Below are 20,921 nucleotides of genomic sequence, written 5' to 3' on the forward strand. Positions count from 1 at the left end.
TATCTTCATTAGAAAATAATAAGAAAATATTATAACCTTTATATTATAATAATAAGGTAAAAGGACCCCAATGGAAATAAGTCACTGTCTGACTTTTTTGGGTTATCCTAGGTTCTCTACACATATGCTGCTATGTATGAAAATCTATGTAACTGTATTTGTGTATATCTGAATAAACTTACTTAAAAAAGCATTATGGACATAGGTATCTAAAAGGAGTAAGAAGTCAATAGTAGAGCAGCCCTTACGAAAGCCATACCACAACAAACGTCTATTTACCATACGTTCCATCACCCTGCAAACTGCACTGGGCCGATAGTGGGTGGCATCATGTCCTGAAGTACCTGGTTTACGAAAAGGTAGAACTATGGTAGATTTCCACAGGTGGGGAAGAACTTGCGACCAAATTAGATTGATAAGACGTAAAGGCTGACCGGATGCAAATGCTGAATATGAATGCCTTTAGGCCCAGCTGCCGATGATCGGCAAGCGGAAAGTGTGGACTCTAGTTCTAGAAGTGTAAAAGGCACATTATAAGGATCTAGGTCTAAGGCCAGTAACTGTCAGTCTTAGATGAAAGAAACGAGGTGCATTCCTAAACAAAGATACCGAAGTGTTGCACGTGTCTTAATTTATCAATAACACATAGGCTTCAGTGGCCTTTATTAACCCCATCAACAACAACAATAATAACATGTAAGGTTTTTTAACTCTGATACACACACTTGGATATACACACACACGAGGATATTTTGTGGATAAAGATATTTATGTACTGTTCAGGATATTTATTAAAGAAAATGATGAGCAGTGAAGTCAATCGTGGCTTCAAAAAATAAGTCACTAGCAGACTGTGTATTTTAGGACATATAAGTCCTGAAATTCACAGGTTGTTACCTAACAACTTGACAACGAACATTTTATTGTGAACTCAAAAATAATGAAGTAACAAGGGAATGTGTTATTAAAGAGTAGGTAGAGTAAAACTTTGAACTCTCAACTAGTAGTTTGAGGATAAGACGAAAAGAACGTCATCGTCTTGATATATAATAATAATAATATAATAATAATAATAATAATAATAATCTTTATTTACTACAAGTACATGTACAAGGTATACAGTCCTAGCTGACATCAGTGACATACTACTATATAAAAAGCCGCTTGTTATACTGAACATTTCGTGCAAATTAGGTCAGTATTGTCCCAGGATGCGACCCACACCAGTCCACTAACACCCAGGTATCCATTTTACTGATGGGTGAGCGGGACGGCAGTTGTCTTATGGAAACACATCCTTATGTTTTCCAGCTGTAGTGGGGATCGATCCCCTGAGTGTGCTAGCGATCCAACTAGCCTGCAAGTATTTGCACTAGTCTCTGTGCAATACACAGTGTGCTATTTTATTACATGTAAACTACACTTTGTATACTGCAGAAAAGAAATAAAGTTGTATGTATTGTTATAGGTGGAAATATTAGGATGTGTTTCCTTAAGAAACCTGCTGCCCCTGTTCACCTAGCAGTAAGTAGGTACTTGGGTGTTAGTCAACTTACACCTGCTGTCCCTGTTCACCTAGCAGTAAGTAGGTACTTGGGTGTTAGTCACCTTACACCTGCTGTCCCTGTTCACCTAGCAGCAAGCAGATACCTGGGTGTTAGCCACCTTACACCTGCTGTCCCTGTTCACCTAGCAGTAAGTAGGTTCCTGGGTCTTAATCACCTTTTTTACACTTGCTATCCTTGTTTACCTTGCAATAAGTAGGTACCTGGGTCTTAATCACCTTACACTTGCTGTCCCTGTTCACCTTGCAATAAGTAGGTAAATTAAGACACATGTGCGACATATGGGTATCCTTATTGTAGACGTTTTGCCATCCAGTGCCTTTATCAATACAAATTCCAGGACATAATTTGCAGACAGTAGAGCCATATACAGAATTGGAGTTGGTGTGAAGCACACTGTAGTCTTGGAGATTCTGGAGCAGAGGCAAGGAGCCTGGGGCTTATATATCCAAATGTCGGGTGGAAAGGGGATGTGTAGCAGACGAGGGCATAGTCACTGGTAGGAGGGATTCCCCAGTGGAAGTAGGTCCTACCAAAAGAGATGGATTAGTTGTAGTAGTAGTTGTCATAGCTGTGAAGGTGGTTATGTACATGTCCTCAGAATCAAGATTCCATGATGTTGCAGTGTCTGACAAGTTGTACAAATATGGTATATGTACAATACAATACACATCCTCTTACCACCTGACATTAGTATATAAGTGCCAGGCTCCTTGCCTCTACTCCAGAATCTCCACGACTATGGTGCTCTTCGCACCAACTCCGAGGCTGAGGGACTGATTACCTCATCTTCTGTATATAGTTCTACTGTCTTCAAATTATGTCCTGGAATTTGTTATGATAAAGCCACTGGATGGCTAAACGTCTACAATAAAGATACCCAGATGTTGCACACGTGTCTTAATTTCATCTTGTCGGTACTGTATACCATTTTTGTACAATAAGTTGGTACCTGGGTGTTAGTCATCATACACCTCTGTCCTTGTTCCCTTGCAGTAAGTAGGTACCTGAGTGTTTGTCACCTTACACCTGATGTCCCTGTTCACCTAGCAGAAAGTAGGTACCTGTATGTTAGTTGACCACTGTTGGTTGTATCCTGGGGAACAAGATTAAAGGACCACAATGGAAATAAGAGAGACAGTCCTTGATGATGCATTGATTTTATTGGATTATCCTGGGTGGTTAACACTCTAGGTTAAAAATCCCATCAAAGTCATATTGTATTTTATCTTTTCCAAGATGGGCATACTCTTGAATGTCAGCATTATCCAACTGTACCTGTGCTTTGTGTACTTTTGGGAATCTGCACCACTAGCTGATGTACGGATATTATTATTATTATTATAATCAGCGTAAGCGCTGAAGCTGTAAAGGTCATGCAAGTGCTGTTAGCTGATTTAAACATAACTAACCCCAATAGAAGTTAGTCACTTTGCCTGACTTTCACAGTAAAGTCTGAGGCGGCTACAGTGAAAAGCTGTTCCACAAGGCACAGTACTTGCTCCCATCTTGTTCCTCATCCTCATATCTGACATAGACAGGGATATAAGCCACAGTGCCATGTCTTCCTTTGCAGATGACACCCAAATTTGCACAACAGTGTCCTCTATTGAAGACCCTGCAAGACTCATGGCGGACATTAACCAAATATTTAAATGGGCCGCAGAAAACAATATGAAGTTCAATGATGAGAAATTTCAATTACTCCAATATGGAAAACGTGAGGAAATTAAAACTACAAGGGAGTATAAAACAAATTCCAAAAATACAATTGAGCGAAAAACTAATGTATAAGAAATGTGAGTGATCATGTCAGAGGATCGCACCTTCAAGGACCATAACATTGTATCAATTGCATCTGCTAGAAAAATGACAGGATGGATAATGAGAACCTTCAAAACCAGGGATACCACGCCCATGATGACACTCTTCAGGTTGCTTGTTCTCTAGGCTGAAATATTGCTGCACACTAACAGCACCTTTGAAGGGAGGTGAAATTGCTGACCTAGAAAATGTACAGCCTTCACAGCACACATATTACTGGGAACACTTGAAGTTCCTCAACCTGTACTCCCTAGAACGCAGGTGGGAAAGATACATGATTATATACACTTGGAAAATCCTAGAGGGATTAGTACCAAGCATGCACACGAAAATCACTCCGTATGAAAGCAAAAGACTCGGCAGATGATGCAACATCCCCCAAATGAAAAGCAGGGGTGCCACTAGCACAATAAGAGGCAACATAATAAGTGTCAGGGGCCCAAGACTGTTCAATTGCCTCCTGGAATACATAAGGGGGATTACCAAAAGACCCCTGGCTGTCTTTAAGCAGGCACCGGACAGGCACCTAAAGTCAGTACCTGACCAGCTGGGTTCGTATGTCGGGTTGCATGCGGCCAACAGTAACAGCCTGGTTGATCAGGCCCTGATTCACCATGAAGCCTATTCACAGATCGGGCTGTGGGGGCATTGACTCCTGAAACCCCTCTCCACGTATACTCCAGGTATATGTTCCTATGTATTATAATTGTACAGGTCGGCCATCACTAATCTGGCAATCAGTAATTGGGTTCCATCAGTAATCTGGCACTAATTTTGACTACCATAATTTAAAATTTCTGGGGTCACCACACCAACCTGCTGCTACTGTTTGGTGGTGCTACTTGCCACATAAGCCCTAGCCGTGGTTCCAATGAATAAAAGAAATACTTTTCATTGTGTAAGGCACATACACCATACATTGTCCATAAAAGATAAGGTGGCTTTGAAGCCACTGTCAGTCACCATGAGCTCAGTTCACTAAGATAAGCTGTGACTGGTAAATTTTGGCATACATATGAGAGAACTGGTCTGTGTGGTAAGTGTGCACTATATAAAAAAAAAAAAAAAAAAGCCTGCAGCACAAAGTGCACAATGAGAAAAAACTGCGACCGTGTTTTTGGTGTTAAACAGCGACTTTGCAGCTAGTATTTTTGTATGGTTGTATTCTCGTTTATTTTTGGTTTCATTTGATAGAATGGAAGATATATTACAGAAATTGATATAGTTTTGATTGGTATCGTGCCAGAAAGTACCTTAAAATTGGGCTCAAAATAGCAGACATGTATTGGACGTTACCATCCAATACCTGTCCAATTGGCCAGTCTAATATGCAGTCATGAATGGATTAACATTATTTATACATTTATTACAATAATGCAGTAGTTTACATAACAGTAAATCCTTTATGTTTTTGTGTGAACAAAAGTTCAAAATGGAAAGCAATCATAATATAAGAGGGGCCTGGAGAGGTGACTAATGAACAGAGAAAATGTTATTTTAGTGCCAGGAATGTCTGCATTGTTTATTCTGGATCCTATTTTGAAACTGGCATCTCTTGAAATTTGTGTGAAATTGGCCAAATTACCAATTTCTGACAACTTTATTGGGTAATTGAAATAGGTAAATGGGCAGTTTCTTGCACTTGATCGCCAGTATAGAAGGAATACTAGTGAGATAGCTGAGTTTGGTAGACTGGAACAATGGAATGTGTCAAAAATAGTGTGTAAATTGGGTGAATCACTGATGCGTAAATATTATCATTAGGGTAAGTGTATTCTAATGTAACCACTCTGTAATCCAGCAAAATCACTAATCCAGCACCCTACAGGTCCCGATGATGCCAAATTAGTGATGGTCAACCTGTACTTATGTATACCTGTATCTAAATAACCTACTGGTCACTAAATGTAAACTTTGCCAGACGAACTATTGTCACACCGTACATCAGTATGTGATGGAATGCTCAAGATAACTCACTTAGTAGTGTTCAAGACATGTCAAGAGTATTTTATCCACAGTGGCATATTAACAGCCATTTTGGAAAAACACCCTGACTTTGCCTGTTACATACAACTCATAACCACTGGGACTTTTTTAAATTCACAATACTTTGCTAAAGTAGTATAAATGATTCATAAACACACATTAACTACACTGTAATTTTTTGTGACTGAATTCTTGTCTGTATTAACAACTCACTAATCTGGATTGTAACCAGATCATAAATTTGTAAATACTGTAGTTCGTTACTGCTTTAACTTGCATAACTACCATTACATTGGGACCCAGTCCCAGGACACATTATGTACCTCTGTAATCTTTTGACTACCACCCACAGGATTGGTATGAGGTGCATAATAATGATATTAAGCTTATTAGGAAAACATAAATACAGGGGACCCTCGGTTATCGGCTGTAATCTATTCCAGGTCAGCCTAAAACCAAAATAATATTTCCCATAAGAATTAATGTAAATACAATTAATCCGTTCCAGACACCCAAAAATATTAACAAAAAAATACATTGTTTAAAGATTCATTGTGGTTTTACATACACAAAACAATGAGACCTAAATAAAATAAATAAATGAAATCACTATTACATACCTTTATTGAAGATTCTTGTTGGCTTATGTAAGACAGGGTGGAGGAGAGAGGGCAGACTGATTATTGTTTGGAAGGGGAATCCCCCTCCATAAGGACTTCAGGTATCAAAGCCCTCTCTGGGGTTACTTCCCTCCCTGCCTGCTACACTCCCTGCCTTCCTCCTACACTCCCTGCTACACCCTGCCTCCTTACTACACTCTCTGCCTGCCTGCTACACTCCCTCCCTCCATGCCACACTCCCCCTGCATGCTACACTCCCTGCCTTCCTCCTACACTCCCTGCTACACCCTGCCTCCTTACTACACACCCTGCCTGCCTGCTACACTCCCTCCCTCCATGCCACACTCCCCCTGCATGCTACACTTCCCCTGCATGCCTGCTACACTCCCTGCCTTCCTCCTAGACTGCCTCCTACACCCTGCCTCTCTACTACACTCCCTGCTACACTCCCTCCCTCCATGCTACACTCCCTCCCTCCATGCTACACTCCCTCCCTCCATGCTACACTCCCTGCCTCCCTTCCACACTCCCTGTTTCCCTGCTACACTCCCTGCCTGCCTGCTACACTCCCTGCCTTCTTACACTCCCTGCCTTCCTACACTCCCTGCCTTCCTCCTACACTCCCTGCTACACCCTGCCTCCCTACTACACTCCCTGCCTGCCTGCTACACTCCCTGCCTTCCTCCTACACTCCCTGCTACACCCTGCCTCCCTACTACACTCCCTGCCTGCCTGCTACACTCCCTGCCTGCCTGCTACACTCCCTGCCTTCCTCCTACACTCCCTGCTACACCCTGCCTCCCTACTACACTCCCTGCCTGCCTGCTACACTCCCTGCCTCCCTGCTAAGCTCCCTTTCACAACATTAGCTTCCTTGATGTCTATTTTCTTTGCCAGGATGGAAGTGATTGTTGATTTGGATTTCCCATACATCGTGGCAAGCTCTAGCACCCATACACCACTCTCATACTTTTCAACAACTTCTTTCTTAACTCTTTCAGGGTCCCCAGGCCCTCTCCGAGACTTGTTCTCAGGGTCCCCAAATTTAAAAAAAAAAAAAAATTTTCTTATGAAAAGATAGAGAATCTTTTCCTGATCATAACGACACCAAAAGTATGAAATTTGATGGAAAACTTACGGAATTATGCTCTCGCGAAGTTAGCGGTCTCGATGATGTTTATGCATCGGCGATTTTGCCCACTTTTAGCCCTATTTTCGGCCAATTCCAGTGTACTAGTCGACAAAAATCATAACTATTTCGCTAGAACTCCATTTTTTCTATCGAATGAGTACAAGAAACCACCCATTTACCGATTTCGACTATCCAATAGAGTGGTCAGAATTTAGCAATTTTGCCAATTTCACACAAGTTTCAAAAGATGCCAATTTCCAAATAGGGTCCAGAATAAACAAGAAAGACATTCCTGGCACTAAAATAACAAGTTCTCTGTTAGTCACATCCCCAGGCCCCTCTTATATTTCTTTGGCTTTCCACTTTGAATTTTTATTCTTACAAAAAATAGAAGATTTATTGTTATGCAGACTACTGCATTAGTATAGAAATAGTATAAATAATATCAGCGCACTTGTGAAAGAATATTAGACTCACCAGTTGACGTGTATTGGACGCTTGGCATGATTTGTTTACTTTTGAACTTTGGTAAAAATCGAACATTTCTGCTACTTTGAGCTCAATTTCAAGGTACTTTTCATTGTAAAACCAGTCAAAGTCATCTCAATTTCTGTAATATGTCTTCCATTCTATAAAATGAGACCAGGAAAACTAGAATACAGCAATAAATACCATACGAAAATACAGTGCAAAGTCGCTGTTTTAATCCAAAAACACGGTCAAAGTTTTTTTTTTTCTCATTACACACTGTGTGCTGCAGGATTTTTTTTATACTGTGCACACTGACCACATAGACCCATTCTTTCATATGTAGGCCTACCAGCTTTCTCTCACTAGATTTGAGGGCGCTAGAATTTAGGCGTACTAGTACGTCAAAAACCCTGGGGCGTAAGCCGTACTAGTATGGCTGAAACCCTGAAAGGGTTAAATTCCATCGTGTTTCTCACTTTCTTTACCAAAGGAACTTTACTAGGAACTTTCTTTGAGCCCATGGTTGCTTATTTCGCAGTTGCACTCAATAACCACAAAAAACAATGGATTATAGTGAAATGTTTGGATGAATGAGCGGAGGCTTCCTCACTCTCCCAGCCAGACTGACTCATGAATGCCACAGAGTGTGGGTGGACACGTCCAATACGGCCGATAACTGGAATAGAATTTCAGCCAAAAAAGTGGGTGAAAACCGAATTGGCTGATACCCGGAACAGCCGATAACCGAGGGTCCACTGTAGTGAGGAAGGCACCTGAGTTGCAATGAGGTAAGGTGGTTGAAAAAGCTTGAGTAATTTTATTCTCTAACTTATTTTTAAAGCTACCCAAGGTTTTTCAACTACCTAACCTCACTGCAGCCTAGATGCCTTCCTATCCATATGTACCTTGTAAGTCACCAAGGTCTCAAAACCAAAATGTTTCTAAGAAGATGCATGTTGTAAGAGGTGACTAACATGCCAGGAGCAAGGGGCTAGTAACTCCTTCTCCTGTATACATTACTAAAGTTCAAAAGAGAAGCTTTCGTTTTTCTTTTTGGGCCAGCCTGCTTCGGTGGGATACGGCCGGTTTGTTGAAAGAAGAAGTACACTTGTACTTATTGCATGTATGCTATGTTTACCAGTAAGGTTCTTATTTAGACAGCATTGTAAACTTTTACTGTAGTTTTAACTTCGGATAACCCAGTAACATCAGGTAATGCAACTTATTTCCATTGGAGTCCTCGTATTATCTAGTTACATAGTTATATTTTTACATTGGCATAGACAGATGCTATCTTGTCTTTCTTCCTTTATTGATGTTAATAAAAGTACAGTAGTCCCCCCATATCTGCAGGGGATATGTTCCAAGACCTATTGTGGATACCTGAATCCGTGGATAGTAGCGAACCCCATGTATAAGTCATTTTTCCTTGTGTGTGTATTATACTTTTTATTGTTTTTAATGCCTACTTCTATTGCTAACTTAATATATGTTAGTGTAAACTTGTTATCTGGCATTTATGTGCATTTATAAGTGGAAAAAATGGCATTCTGCTTTCTGGGGATGTCTGCCAAAACAAAAGCATTCACATTGCTAAACTCACAAACTAGTATTTAGTCACTTAGCCATAATACCAACTTACCTCATAATTTGTAATATTTTAAAGTTAAGAATTAATCTAAGTCTGCCCGAAATGCCTAGCCATGCTAGGTGTTCTAGTGGCCTCCCTCTGTAATTAGTATTTTACTGCATGTAAACCACACAATAACCAAATTCTGTAAACTCAGCATTGTAATCCTTATAGAGAATAAACTTTGAATTTGAATTTGAATTTGAACCTAACCTGCCGTTATTGTCATCACCATAATTCTACTACACAATACAACCCACCTCACTGATCCATTTAAAATCTAACGTAAATTATCTGTAACCATCTATATGTCAGTTGCAACATCTCTCATGCTCGGTGTAAACTGTGTTTCAAGAGCTAACCTACACTTGCTTCTGAATATTTTAATTTCAACCATCTTGTGACTGGAACAAAACTCATGTTGTACTGTCACATAAAGATTAAATTTATATGCTTGAGCTAGGTTAAAGTACTTTGTATGATTGATGCTGGTGAAGGGTTGTTGATCCAAGGAATTTTAACTATCCTCCCCTTCATTGGATCAAGCATGAATATCTTCCATACCCTTGCCAGTGTGTCCTTAACCCTTTCACTGGCGAGACCCCTACTCACAAACTTGCTCTCAGTGTTGAAGAATTTTCAAAAGGAAAAAAAAATAATTTCTTATGAAATGATAGAGAATCTTTTCTGGTGGTAATGACACCTAAAGTACAAAATTTGATGGAAAACTCATGAAATTATGGTCTTGCGAAGTTAGCGGTCTCAGTGATACACGTATACGCATTGGCGATTTCACCCACTTTGAGCCCTATTTTTGGTCAATTCCATTGTTCCAGGTGACCAAACTCATAGTAATTTCGCTAGAACTCATTTGTTCTACCGAATGAGTACAAGAAACTGCCCATTTACTGATTTCAGCTACCCAATAAAGTGATCAGAATTTAGTAATTTGGCCAATTTCATACACAATTCAAGTAAGGTCAATTTCAAAATAGGGTCCAGAATTAACAATACAAACATTTCTAGCACTAAAATAACATTTTCTCTGTTCATTACTTACATCTCAAGGCCCCTCTTGTATTACTCTCACTTTCCATTTTGAATTTTTATTCACACAAAAAATAGATTTACTGTTATGCAGACTACTGCATTATTGTGAAAGTGGTATAAATAGTATCAGCGCATTTGTGAAAGCATATTAGACCCACTAGTTGATGTGTATTGGATGCGTGACATAATTCGTTCACTCTTGAACATCAGCAAAAAATCAAACATTTCCGCTACTTTGGGCTCAATTCTAAGGTAATTTTAATCAATAAACTACTCAAAATCATCTCTATTTCTGTAATATGTCTTTCATTCTATCAAATGAGACCAAGAAGATGAGAATATAGCCATAAATACCATACGAAAATACACAGCAAAGTTGGTGTTTTAAACCAAAAACACGGTCTGAATTTTTTTTATCTTTATGCACTGTGTGCTGCAGTATTTTTCTTATTCTGCATGCACTGACCACTCAGACCCATTCTCTGATTCGAAGCTGCTAGAATTTTGGTGTAAAATTACGGGACTGACACTGGTTCGCAAGCTGTAATATTATGGGATCGACAGTGAAAGGATTAAGGGATAGGAGCTTTTTTGTGTTTTTAATACACCAGCCATCGCCCACCAAAGATTATCCAAAATAAAGAGGAAACGCCTTTACTGGCACTCACTCCATCACTGTCTTTCCAGGGGTGCCAACATCACTGCTCAGATGCCCTTCCAAACTGCAATATCCCCACTCCTCTTTCAGAGTGCAAGCACTGTACTTCCCAGCTCCAGGACTCAAGCCCAGCTAACTGGTTTCCCCTGAATCCCTTCATAAATGTTACCTTGCTCACACTCTAATAGCACTTCAAGTCGTGAAATCCACTTGCCTTCACTCATTCATGTGTAACACGCTCATGCATGCCTGTTGGATCTCCAAGTCTCTCACATACAAAGCCTCCTTTACCCCCTCCCTCCAACCCAGATTAATACACCCTCCAAGTCATCCTGTTTTGCTCTATCCTCTCATAAGAGCTTCCCATGAATAAAAAAATAATAACCTAAATATTACCAGTAAATACATCATGGCTCTCAGTTACAAAAAATTGGGTGTGACAAACTGCTAGGCAATTGTAACTATAATGTACTATATATTTACAATGCTCAGCATGTGGGACAGTCTTAAACATACTTGAAAGAGTTTATCAAGGTCTACCAAATCTTTTTAGATATTTGTAGGTAAATAGACAAACATTGCCAAATGAATCTGATAAACAAATATGTATGGTAAATATGATAAGATTTGTAGATGAATGGTTCAGAGAACCGACATGTTGATAAATTAGACACATGTGCAACTCTTGGGTATCTTTATTGAGGAAATGTTTTGCCACACAGTGGCTTCATCAGTCCGTACAAAGAATGGTGAAGAACAGGAGGAGTTTAAGGTAATCAGTCCTCAGCCTTTGAGTCGATGTGGTCAATCCATCAATCTTTTCAAGATAAGTCCATCAGTCTTGAAAAGATTGATGGATGTGAGGGAAAAGTTCAATAGATAGGAGTAGCGAGGGAGTATATAGTAACAATAGTTTCATTGCCGGCTACTTGTTAAGGTAGGGTAAGTCCAGCTCCCGCTATCCCCCCTCCCTTTTTCCCCCTCCCCGAAAGTGATAGTTTGTTTGCTGGCTGCTTGTTAAGGTAGGGTCAGTCTAGCTCCCGCTATCCCTTCCCCTCCCTTCTTCCCCCCCCCCCGAAAGGTGACGTGTGGGGCTCCGGTCAAACAGTAAATCACTCGACTCACAGCTCCCAACACTACTGTAAGTACATGCCTGCTTATATTCTAGTAGACTTATTGGTTGAAAGCTTCACTTTTGACCAATAATTAACTTAGTCCTTTCAGTCTTGATAGGTTAAATGTTTCAATAATCACCACATCTTTTAGGTATTGTACTTATCATGGAGAGTGATTTCTTAAGCAGTGGGTAATCTGTCTCTCTTTACAGCTTGAAAGGACAGAGAGGGTCACCTGCTAATCAACGAGTAGAATTGAAGGAGACGGACTAACGTTCTGAGACGTCCCAAATTTTGATCCACTTACCTGTTTGTGTATGCAAGTAGCAGGATATAACCCCTTATCATTGCAGTGGAAAAAAACCTGCTTTCCTGTCATCTGGACGGATTATTGACGGCTAGAAAATCTGTGAAGAACGAGCTGGTGGGTTGTCATCAACACCTGCGACCCCCCCCCATCATCGGCAATGGCTACGATTTCAACAACACACAGTGTCACCAACACCAGACACCCAAGTTTTATATATATATATTAGCATTGAATTCAGATATCATTTATATTTTCCATTTTCTTTAAGGTAGGATTAATATTTCATATTTAAGTGTTTTATATTTTATATTTTCTTAATAATAAAGTGTTTATGTTTGTCAGTTTTTGTTTTTTTTCTATTCATTAATTTTCCTGAGGAGGAGCCAGCCTTGGTAATACTGTCTGAAGTTGTTACAGGGCTGAATAAGCCTTCACAAGTGGTAACCTTGCCAGGATCAACTCTACTGAATCAAGATTCAACTCCATCTCGAATCTACCATTGGAACTTCAACGCCGCATACCACAGACGGCTACCACCAGCCATGAGTAATCATTCTCTATGGTAGGACTACAGTACAGGTATTTAAAAGATTTGGTGATTGTTATAGTCTCAATTTATTGTAAGTCAAGTCAGGCAGGATATAATATTTAATTCTGCCACCTTTTTGTTCGAGCTTGAAACACTTTGGAGGATTAGACTCTAGGGACCCAAGATTTTCCAGTGTCGTAGGACACTCTTGATTTGTTGGTGAGAAGATTGGATGGTCAAGTGACCCCATTCTACTTACTGTTTGCTCGGAGCCGGCATAGAACCCTTCGTTTTCATTAATACATATTGTTTAATTGAAGCAGGGATCGAGCCCTCTGGTTTATTTACAGTTTGAGTCGAGCAGGAATTGAACCCTCCATTTTCTTTAATACCCGTTTCATTTCCCCTGATAGTTTAAGTTATTCTTGCAAGCATGGAGGAATACCAGTTTTGGATGAATGCTGGAAGTAAGTTAGGAATAACAGGGAAAAATTTAGAATCTTTCATTAGTGCTAAGATCCAGGAAAGACTTGAAAGAGAGAGAAGAAAGACAGTTAGAAAGGGAAAGAGAAGAGAAAAAGGAGAGAGAGAATTGAGAGAGAAATCCAAGAAAGACAGAAAGAGAAAGAGAAGACAAAAAGGAGCATGATAGACTTGATCGTGAAGAGAGAGCTAGAGTACGTGAGGAACAAGTTAAATTAAGAGAACTTGAGGAAAGAGCGAAGGATAGAGAAGTTGAGGAAAAAGCTAGAGAACATAAGGAAAAAGCTAGAGAACATGAGGAAAAAGCTAGAGAACTCGAGTTAATAGAGAGAGAAAAGGATCATGAGCTCGAAAAAGCTTGCCTTGAATTAGAGAATAAAAAGTTAACTCTTACACAACAACAATTAGAGGAAGGAGTAATTGAACATCATGCAGCTAGTGCACATATTCCAACACCTAATTTACCTCCCTTCACAGAGGGTGAAGACAACTTCATACATTTTCAGGTTTGAAAATACCGCTACCCTCTGTGAATGGCCTGCTGACACCTGGGCTACCTGGTTAGGAATGTTATTTACTGGTACAGCTTTGAATATCTATGCAACTTTGTCGCAGGATATCATATGTAATTATAACCTACTGAAGAAGGCAATCCTTAAAGCATATCAAAAAAACACAAATTCTTACAGGAAAGATTTCAGGTATACCACCTTACAGCCTGGCCAGAACTTTCAGCAGTTACAGGTAACACTCTTTTGTTTGTTCGACTTTTGGATAGAGAGTTCAGGAATTGATCACAGTTATGAATCTCTTAGAGACTTCATGGTTGCTGACCAGTTCCTGACAGCTCTTCCCCATCAGATACGAACATTCATCAGAGAACGTAACCTGACTAAAGCTGAGGAAGTTGCTGAGGCTGCTGACCTGTATGCTGAGGCTCACAATTCCTATAAAGACCTAAAGGGATCGAACCCTAAGGGCAAGGGTTCATCAGACCTTAAGAAATCAAAACCTCTAGTGGAAAGTAAAATGACTTCTTTTATTCCTGTTTGTCATTTGTGTGGTGTTAAGGGACATAAACGTCCAGATTGTCCTTCTAAGAAGGTCCAAAAAGTTGGAAGATGTTTTAAAGACTGTAATGACCAAGCACCCTTCTGTTCCGGAACAGTTAATGGACTTAATGTATCTACCATTTTACGAGACACTGGATGCACATGTATAGTCATTTCTGATAAGCTGTTTCCTAACCTTAAAGAAACTCATTCCTCTGCTATACTTTCAGACTACTTGGGCCGTACGGACACTTTTCCTACCATCCGTTGTTACATTAGGTCTAAATGGTTCACAGGTTGGTCTGAAGCCGTACTAGCTCCCATCACTTCTTGCTCCGTACTAATAGGTAATGTAAAAGGTGCCATTCTTCCTTCTGAGGTTGACCTTTCATCACAAAAGATGGACATAAGTGTTTCAGATCTTCTTCCTGTAGAGTCAGAGAAGCCCCTTGAAAGTTCAGATGAGACAATGTCTCGTGACATTCATGTGGGATTAAAAACCAGTGATGCTACTCTCGAAAGCGAGGTAGTAGAATCACCGGTTCACTTGCTAGATGAAAGTGAAGATATCACCTCCGATACTATAAATGTCTTGACTAGGGCTCAGACCAAAGCCCAGACTTCTCCTACTGTCCATCCTTTGATTTTCCCTGACTTTAAGCCTTTAGATATATCGAAGGACTCCTTTGTCAATTTACAACGTAATTGCCCTTCTTTTCAGAATTGCCATAATGCAGCTAAACAGAATCAAGTTATTCAAAGGAAAAACTTTTCATATAAATTTGAATATATAAAGGATATCTTGTATAAATCAGTATTCAAATTAAATTCAGACGAGATAGACTATTCCATCTTAGTTGTTCCAAGTCAATGCAGAGAGACTGTTCTTAAAATGGCTCATGACCTGCCAGTGGCCGGACATTTCTCGCATCGTAAAACCTTAAATAAAATTAGGGAAACCTATTTTTGGCCAAAAATGTCCTCAGATGTCACTTCCTATTGTAGATCGTGTAAAGTTTGCCAACTGTCATCCTCCCGAGGTACCAGGCGAGTACCTATGGTCAAAATGCCAATCTTTATGGTACCGTTTGAAAGAGTAGCTATTGACATCGTTGGTCCTTTATCTCCACTTTCATCTGGGGGACATAGATATATATTAACATTAGTTGATTATGCTTCGAGTTTCCCTGAAGCCATACCCTTAAAGACCATAACTAATACAGAGGTGGCTGAAGCCCTTTTGTCCATCTTCTCCAGAGTGGGCATCCCTAGAGAAATTTTGTCTGACCGTGGGACACAATTCACATCTGACTTAATGCAACATCTATACCAACTTATGGGAGTGAAGCCTCTCTTCACCACACCCTATCATCCCAGCTGTAATGGGAGGATTGAGCGCCAGCATTCGATTCTCAAGTCCATTTTAAGGAAACTTTGCTCCCTTAAACCTAAGGAGTGGCATCGTTACCTACCCTGTGCTTTGTTTGCCATGAGGGAAGTTCCCAGTGACTCTTTGGGGTTTTCACCTTTTGAACTTCTCTATGGTAGACAGGCCAGAGGCCCATTGTCCATCCTTCATGACTTATGGACTAATGAGGACGTAAAGGCTGAGGTTCAGTCTTCTTATCAGTTTCTCCTTGACCTTAGATCCAAACTTGAGGAGACCTCTGACATAGTTTCGAAAAACTTAAGCTTGTCAATGGACCAGTACAAAACCTATTTCGATTCCAAAAGTCAGAGAAGTTTTAAAGTAGGGGATGAAGTTCTGGTACTTTTGCCTATAAAGTCAAATAAATTATTAGTGGCATGGAAAGGTCCATATAAAGTATTAAAAATTTGTGGGAAAGTTGACTACCTCATAGAAGTCAAGGGGAAACCTAAGCTTTATCATATCAACATCCTTAAGAAATATTACCGAAGAAATTCGGTTAACTGCCTTAATAACTTTGACTTAGTTTTTCCACACGAACTTGATAAGACAACTGAAGAATGTAAGGTGTGTGTAATTGACATCTCTAACTTAGACTATGATGAAGAACTACATGACTTGGTGACTCTTGACCACTCGGGCGCAACCAACGTTAATATTAATGAATCTTTGGATGACCGTAAGAGACATGAACTACTTCAATGTGTGAGTAACTTTTCAACGTCTTTACTGATATTCCTCCATGGTAGTCCATAAGATTGACTTAGTGACAGACAATCCTATCAAATAAAAATTATACCCAGTTCCAGTTCACCTTAGGGATGCATTTGACCGAGAGGTAGACAAATTATTAAAACTAAAGATCATTGAACCTTCAGTATCTGCATATTGCTCACCAGTAGTCATGGTTAAGAAGGAGGATAATTCATATAGACTTGCTATTGACTTCAGAGGCCTTAATGCTATAACTCGGTGGGATGCTGAACCTATGCCCTTAATAGATAGCAATCTACACAAATTTTATGACGCTTCCTTCTTTTCAGAGATTGATATTGCGCAGGCATATCATCAAGTAATGTTAGATCCTTCTTCTAAGCAGTACACCGCTTTTCCTACACACCAAGGACTGATGCAATATAGAACTATGCCCTTCGGTTTGGTAACTGCCTGTGCTACCTACGTGAGACTGATGAGAAAGGTCTTGGGTAATATGCCAAATGTTTCAGTTTATTTTGATAACATATACGTAATGACATCCATGTGGGGCGAACATATCCAAACATTAACATCAGTTTTGCGAAAGTTACGCTCACAAGGCCTCACTGCCAAGCCGAAGAAATGCTTCCTTGGGTATAACAAGATTAGATATCTTGGACTGATACTTTCTAACAACTCTCTGCAGCCTCTCCCCAGTAAGATCAAAGCTTTATTAGAATTTAAATTCCCCAAAACCAAGAAGCTCATGCGTAGCTTTCTTGGTTCTGTAAATTTTTATGCACAGTTTATCCCGAACCTTACTGATCTTACAGGCATCTTATCCGACTTCCTTAAAAAGTCTGTGAAGGAACCTCTTGAACTTTCCGACGTAGCTCGGGAAAAGTTTAATGATATTAAAAGTATCTTTTTGAAAGACCCTATACTTAAGATTCCAGATATTAATGAAACATTTTGTTTAAGAACTGATGCCTCCAATACTGGCTTAGGTGCAGTGTTACTACAATACCATGATGGTACTCCCTTCCCTGTATGCTTCCTAAGCCGGAAACTCCTTCCTGCAGAAACGAGATACTCCACAATAGAAAAGGAATGTTTAGCCCTTGTGTGGGGTATCTCCAAACTTAAATTTTATTTGCTGGGAAAAGAATTCATTTTAGAAACGGACCACAAACCTTTGATATACCTAGAAACTTTTAAGGGAACCAACAGTCGCCTCTTGAGGTGGACATTGGCACTCCAGGCTTTTAAGTTCCATATTGTGTATAACAATGGTTTATCCAATTATTTCTCTGACTGGTTAAGTCGTGACAGTCAGTAGAAGATTTGTTGCCTTACGCGAATTCCACATGTTAGAACTTTTTCCTCGCCTATTCTTCTTATACTCCTTGACTATAAGTCTTGGTATGGGGGAGTGTGAGGGAAAAGTTCAATAGATAAGAGTAGCGAGGGAGTATATAGTAACAATAGTTTCATTGCCGGCTACTTGTTAAGGTAGGGTAAGTCCAGCTTCCGCTATCCCCCTTCCTTTTTCTCCCTCCCCGAAAGTGATAGTTTGTTTGCCGGCTACTTGTTAAGGTAGGGTAAGTCCAGCTCCCGCTATCTCCCCCCCCTTTTTCCCCCTCCCCGAAAGTGATAGTTTGTTTGCCAGCTGCTTGTTAAGGTAGGGTCAGTCTAGCTCCTGCTATCCCTTTCCCTCCCTTCTTCCCCCCCCCCCGAAATGTGACGGTCAAACAGTAAATCACTCGACTCACAGCTCCCAACACTACTGTAAGTACATGCCTGCTCATATTCTAGTGGACTTATTGGTTGAAAGCTTCACTTTTGACCAATAATTAACTTAGTCCTTTCAGTCTTGATAGGTTAAATGTTTCAATAATCACCACATCTTTTAGGTATTGTACATATCATGGAGAGTGATTTCTTAAGCAGTGGGTAATCTGTCTCTCTTTACAGCTTGAAAGGACAGAGAGGGTCACCTGCTAATCAACGAGTAGAATTGAAGGAGACGGACTAACGTTCTGAGACGTCCCAAATTCTGATCCACTTACCTGTTTGTGTATGCAAGTAGCAGGATATAACCCCTTATCATTGCAGTGGAAAAAACCTGCTTTCCTGTCATCTGGACGGATTATTGACGGCTAGAAAATCTGTGAAGAACGAGCCGGTGGGTTGTCATCACCTGCAACCCACCCCCCATCATCAGCAACGGCTAGGATTTCAACAACACGCAGTGTCACCAACACCAGACACCCAAGTTTTATATATATATTTATTAGCGTTGAATTCAGATATCATTTATATTTTTCATTTTTCATTTTCTTTAAGGTAGGATTAATATTTCATATTTAAGTGTTTTATATTTTATATTTTCAAAATAATAAAGTGTTTATGTTTGTCAGTTTTTGTTCTTTTTCTATTCATTAATTTTCCTGAGGAGAAGCCAGCCTTGGTAATACTGTCTGAAGTTGTTACAGGGCTGAGTAAGCCTTCACAAGGAACTGACCACATCGACTGAAGGCTGAGGGACTGATTACCTCAAACTCCTCCTGTTCTTCACCATTCTCCTTTGTATGGACTGATGAAGCCACTGTGTGGCAAAACGTTTCCTCAATAAAGATACCCAAGAGTTGCACATGTGTCTAATTTATCAACATGATAAGATGTTTGAATTTTTAACCCAGAGGGTTCGCCATCCAGGATAATCCAAGAAAGTCACTGCATCACTGAGGACTGTCTGTGTTATTTCTACTGGGGTCTTTCAATCTTGTCCACCAGGATGTGACCCATGCCAGTCTACTAACACCCAGGTATCTACTTATTGCCAGGTGAACAGGGACAGCAGGCGTAAGAAACATGCACAGTGTTTCTACCCGGCTGGGGACTGAACCATGGATACTCAGTGTGTGATGTGAGAGTGTTGCCTACTGAGCCATGTGCCATCCTTCATATTAGTATAAAACCTATATGAGTTAATTAATGCTCTTTATTTCATTTAAATGAAATATTTTGCATTTGTTTGCAGATCCAATTACTATTTGCTGGCCATTATCAAGATGGTTATGGTGATTGGACTAGAGGGAAGTGCCAACAAGATTGGTGTAGGCATAATACAAGATGGAAAGGTGTTATCTAACCCTCGTCGCACTTACATCACACCCCCTGGACAAGGTTTCATTCCTCATGACACTGCAAAGCATCATCAGGTAGTATTATTGTCCCATTACTGGGACTATTTATGCAATATTTTACAAGTTCAGTACCATTTGTGCCATGCTTGCTTCACTATGCTAAGAGAAGAGTACAGTGCATGTGTATAACCTACACTTTCATTTTTTAGTAAGAATAAAGCTAATGTTAAGAGTATGTACAGTGCTGTTATGAGATTTACAGTGTTGCTGTTAAAAACACTGTGCTTACTATTCAAATGATATCTATTATTTTTTGTAGTAGTGCTTCCTAAGCTTTTCTCAAGATTTACTCTCAAAAGTAATTTTTTTTCATTTAGTTCCATAGGCAGCATTAGCTTATAAAGTTTATCCTCCATTAAAACTTCTTTCATTCCAGTTTTAATAAGCTGTGTACAGTGTCTTTGATTAACTTTTCTGCTAGTGGTGATCCATTTCCATGAGTTGTGCATATAAGTTTGCGTTGTGCGAATGCAGGGTACTGTTAAAGCTGATACCCTCATGAAACTCCATCCTGTGACTCATCAATCATTGCCAGTTACAATGATAACTTAATCTGTGCTGTGGGATGATCATCCTTCCTCAGATAAACTCACTCAGACAATTGTTTGAGGATCATGCTTGTCTTTAAGAGGGAGGCTGTCTTCTGTCCTTCCTTCATTTTTACATAAGCTATTACTCTGACACTCCAGCTGCATCTCTTTCTCTCACCATTTCCTTTGTCCCTGTATACACCCATTTCTAGGTTCTGGAAATCACTTCAGAAACAAATAAACCCATGGAATTCTGGAAGGACCATTTCAATACAGTGGACCCCCACATAACGATACTAATCCGTTCCTGAGAGCTCATTGTTATGCGAAATTATCGTTATGCGAATGAATTTTCCCCATAAGAAATAATGGAAATCAAATTAATCCGTGCAAGACACCCAAAAGTATGAAAAAAAAATTTTTACCACATGAAATATACATTTTCCTACACACAAAGAGAAGGATACATGCACAATAGTAGAGTAGTACATGCACAATATATATTGTGCATGTACTACTCTACTAAATGAAGAATAAATGACACTTACCTTTATTGAAGATGCAGCAATGACTGATGAGACACTGTGTCCTGGGAGTGCCTTTTCCTCCTGAGTACTGTAGGTCCTGTTTGG

At 39.8% G+C, this 20,921-nt stretch overlaps 1 protein-coding gene across 9 annotated transcripts in view; it reads left to right on the forward strand.

Moving 5' to 3' along the window:
• The first annotated feature begins 240 nt into the window (after window positions 1–240).
• Tcs3 (Probable tRNA N6-adenosine threonylcarbamoyltransferase Tcs3) overlaps window positions 241–20,921 on the forward strand; it is a 35,557-nt gene continuing 14,876 nt past the window's right edge. Inside the window, exons 1-2 of one of the 9 annotated variants that reach the window (XM_070097063.1) lie at window positions 241–359; window positions 19,594–19,774. In XM_070097063.1, the coding sequence (XP_069953164.1) occupies window positions 19,625–19,774 (150 nt within the window). In that variant the 5' untranslated portion in view covers window positions 241–359; window positions 19,594–19,624. The other 8 variants (XM_070097061.1, XM_070097065.1, XM_070097067.1 and 5 more) reach the window with 8 other exon arrangements.

This window comes from Cherax quadricarinatus, chromosome 56 (genome assembly GCF_038502225.1).
Source record: "Cherax quadricarinatus isolate ZL_2023a chromosome 56, ASM3850222v1, whole genome shotgun sequence".
NCBI classification, from domain to species: domain Eukaryota; kingdom Metazoa; phylum Arthropoda; class Malacostraca; order Decapoda; family Parastacidae; genus Cherax; species Cherax quadricarinatus.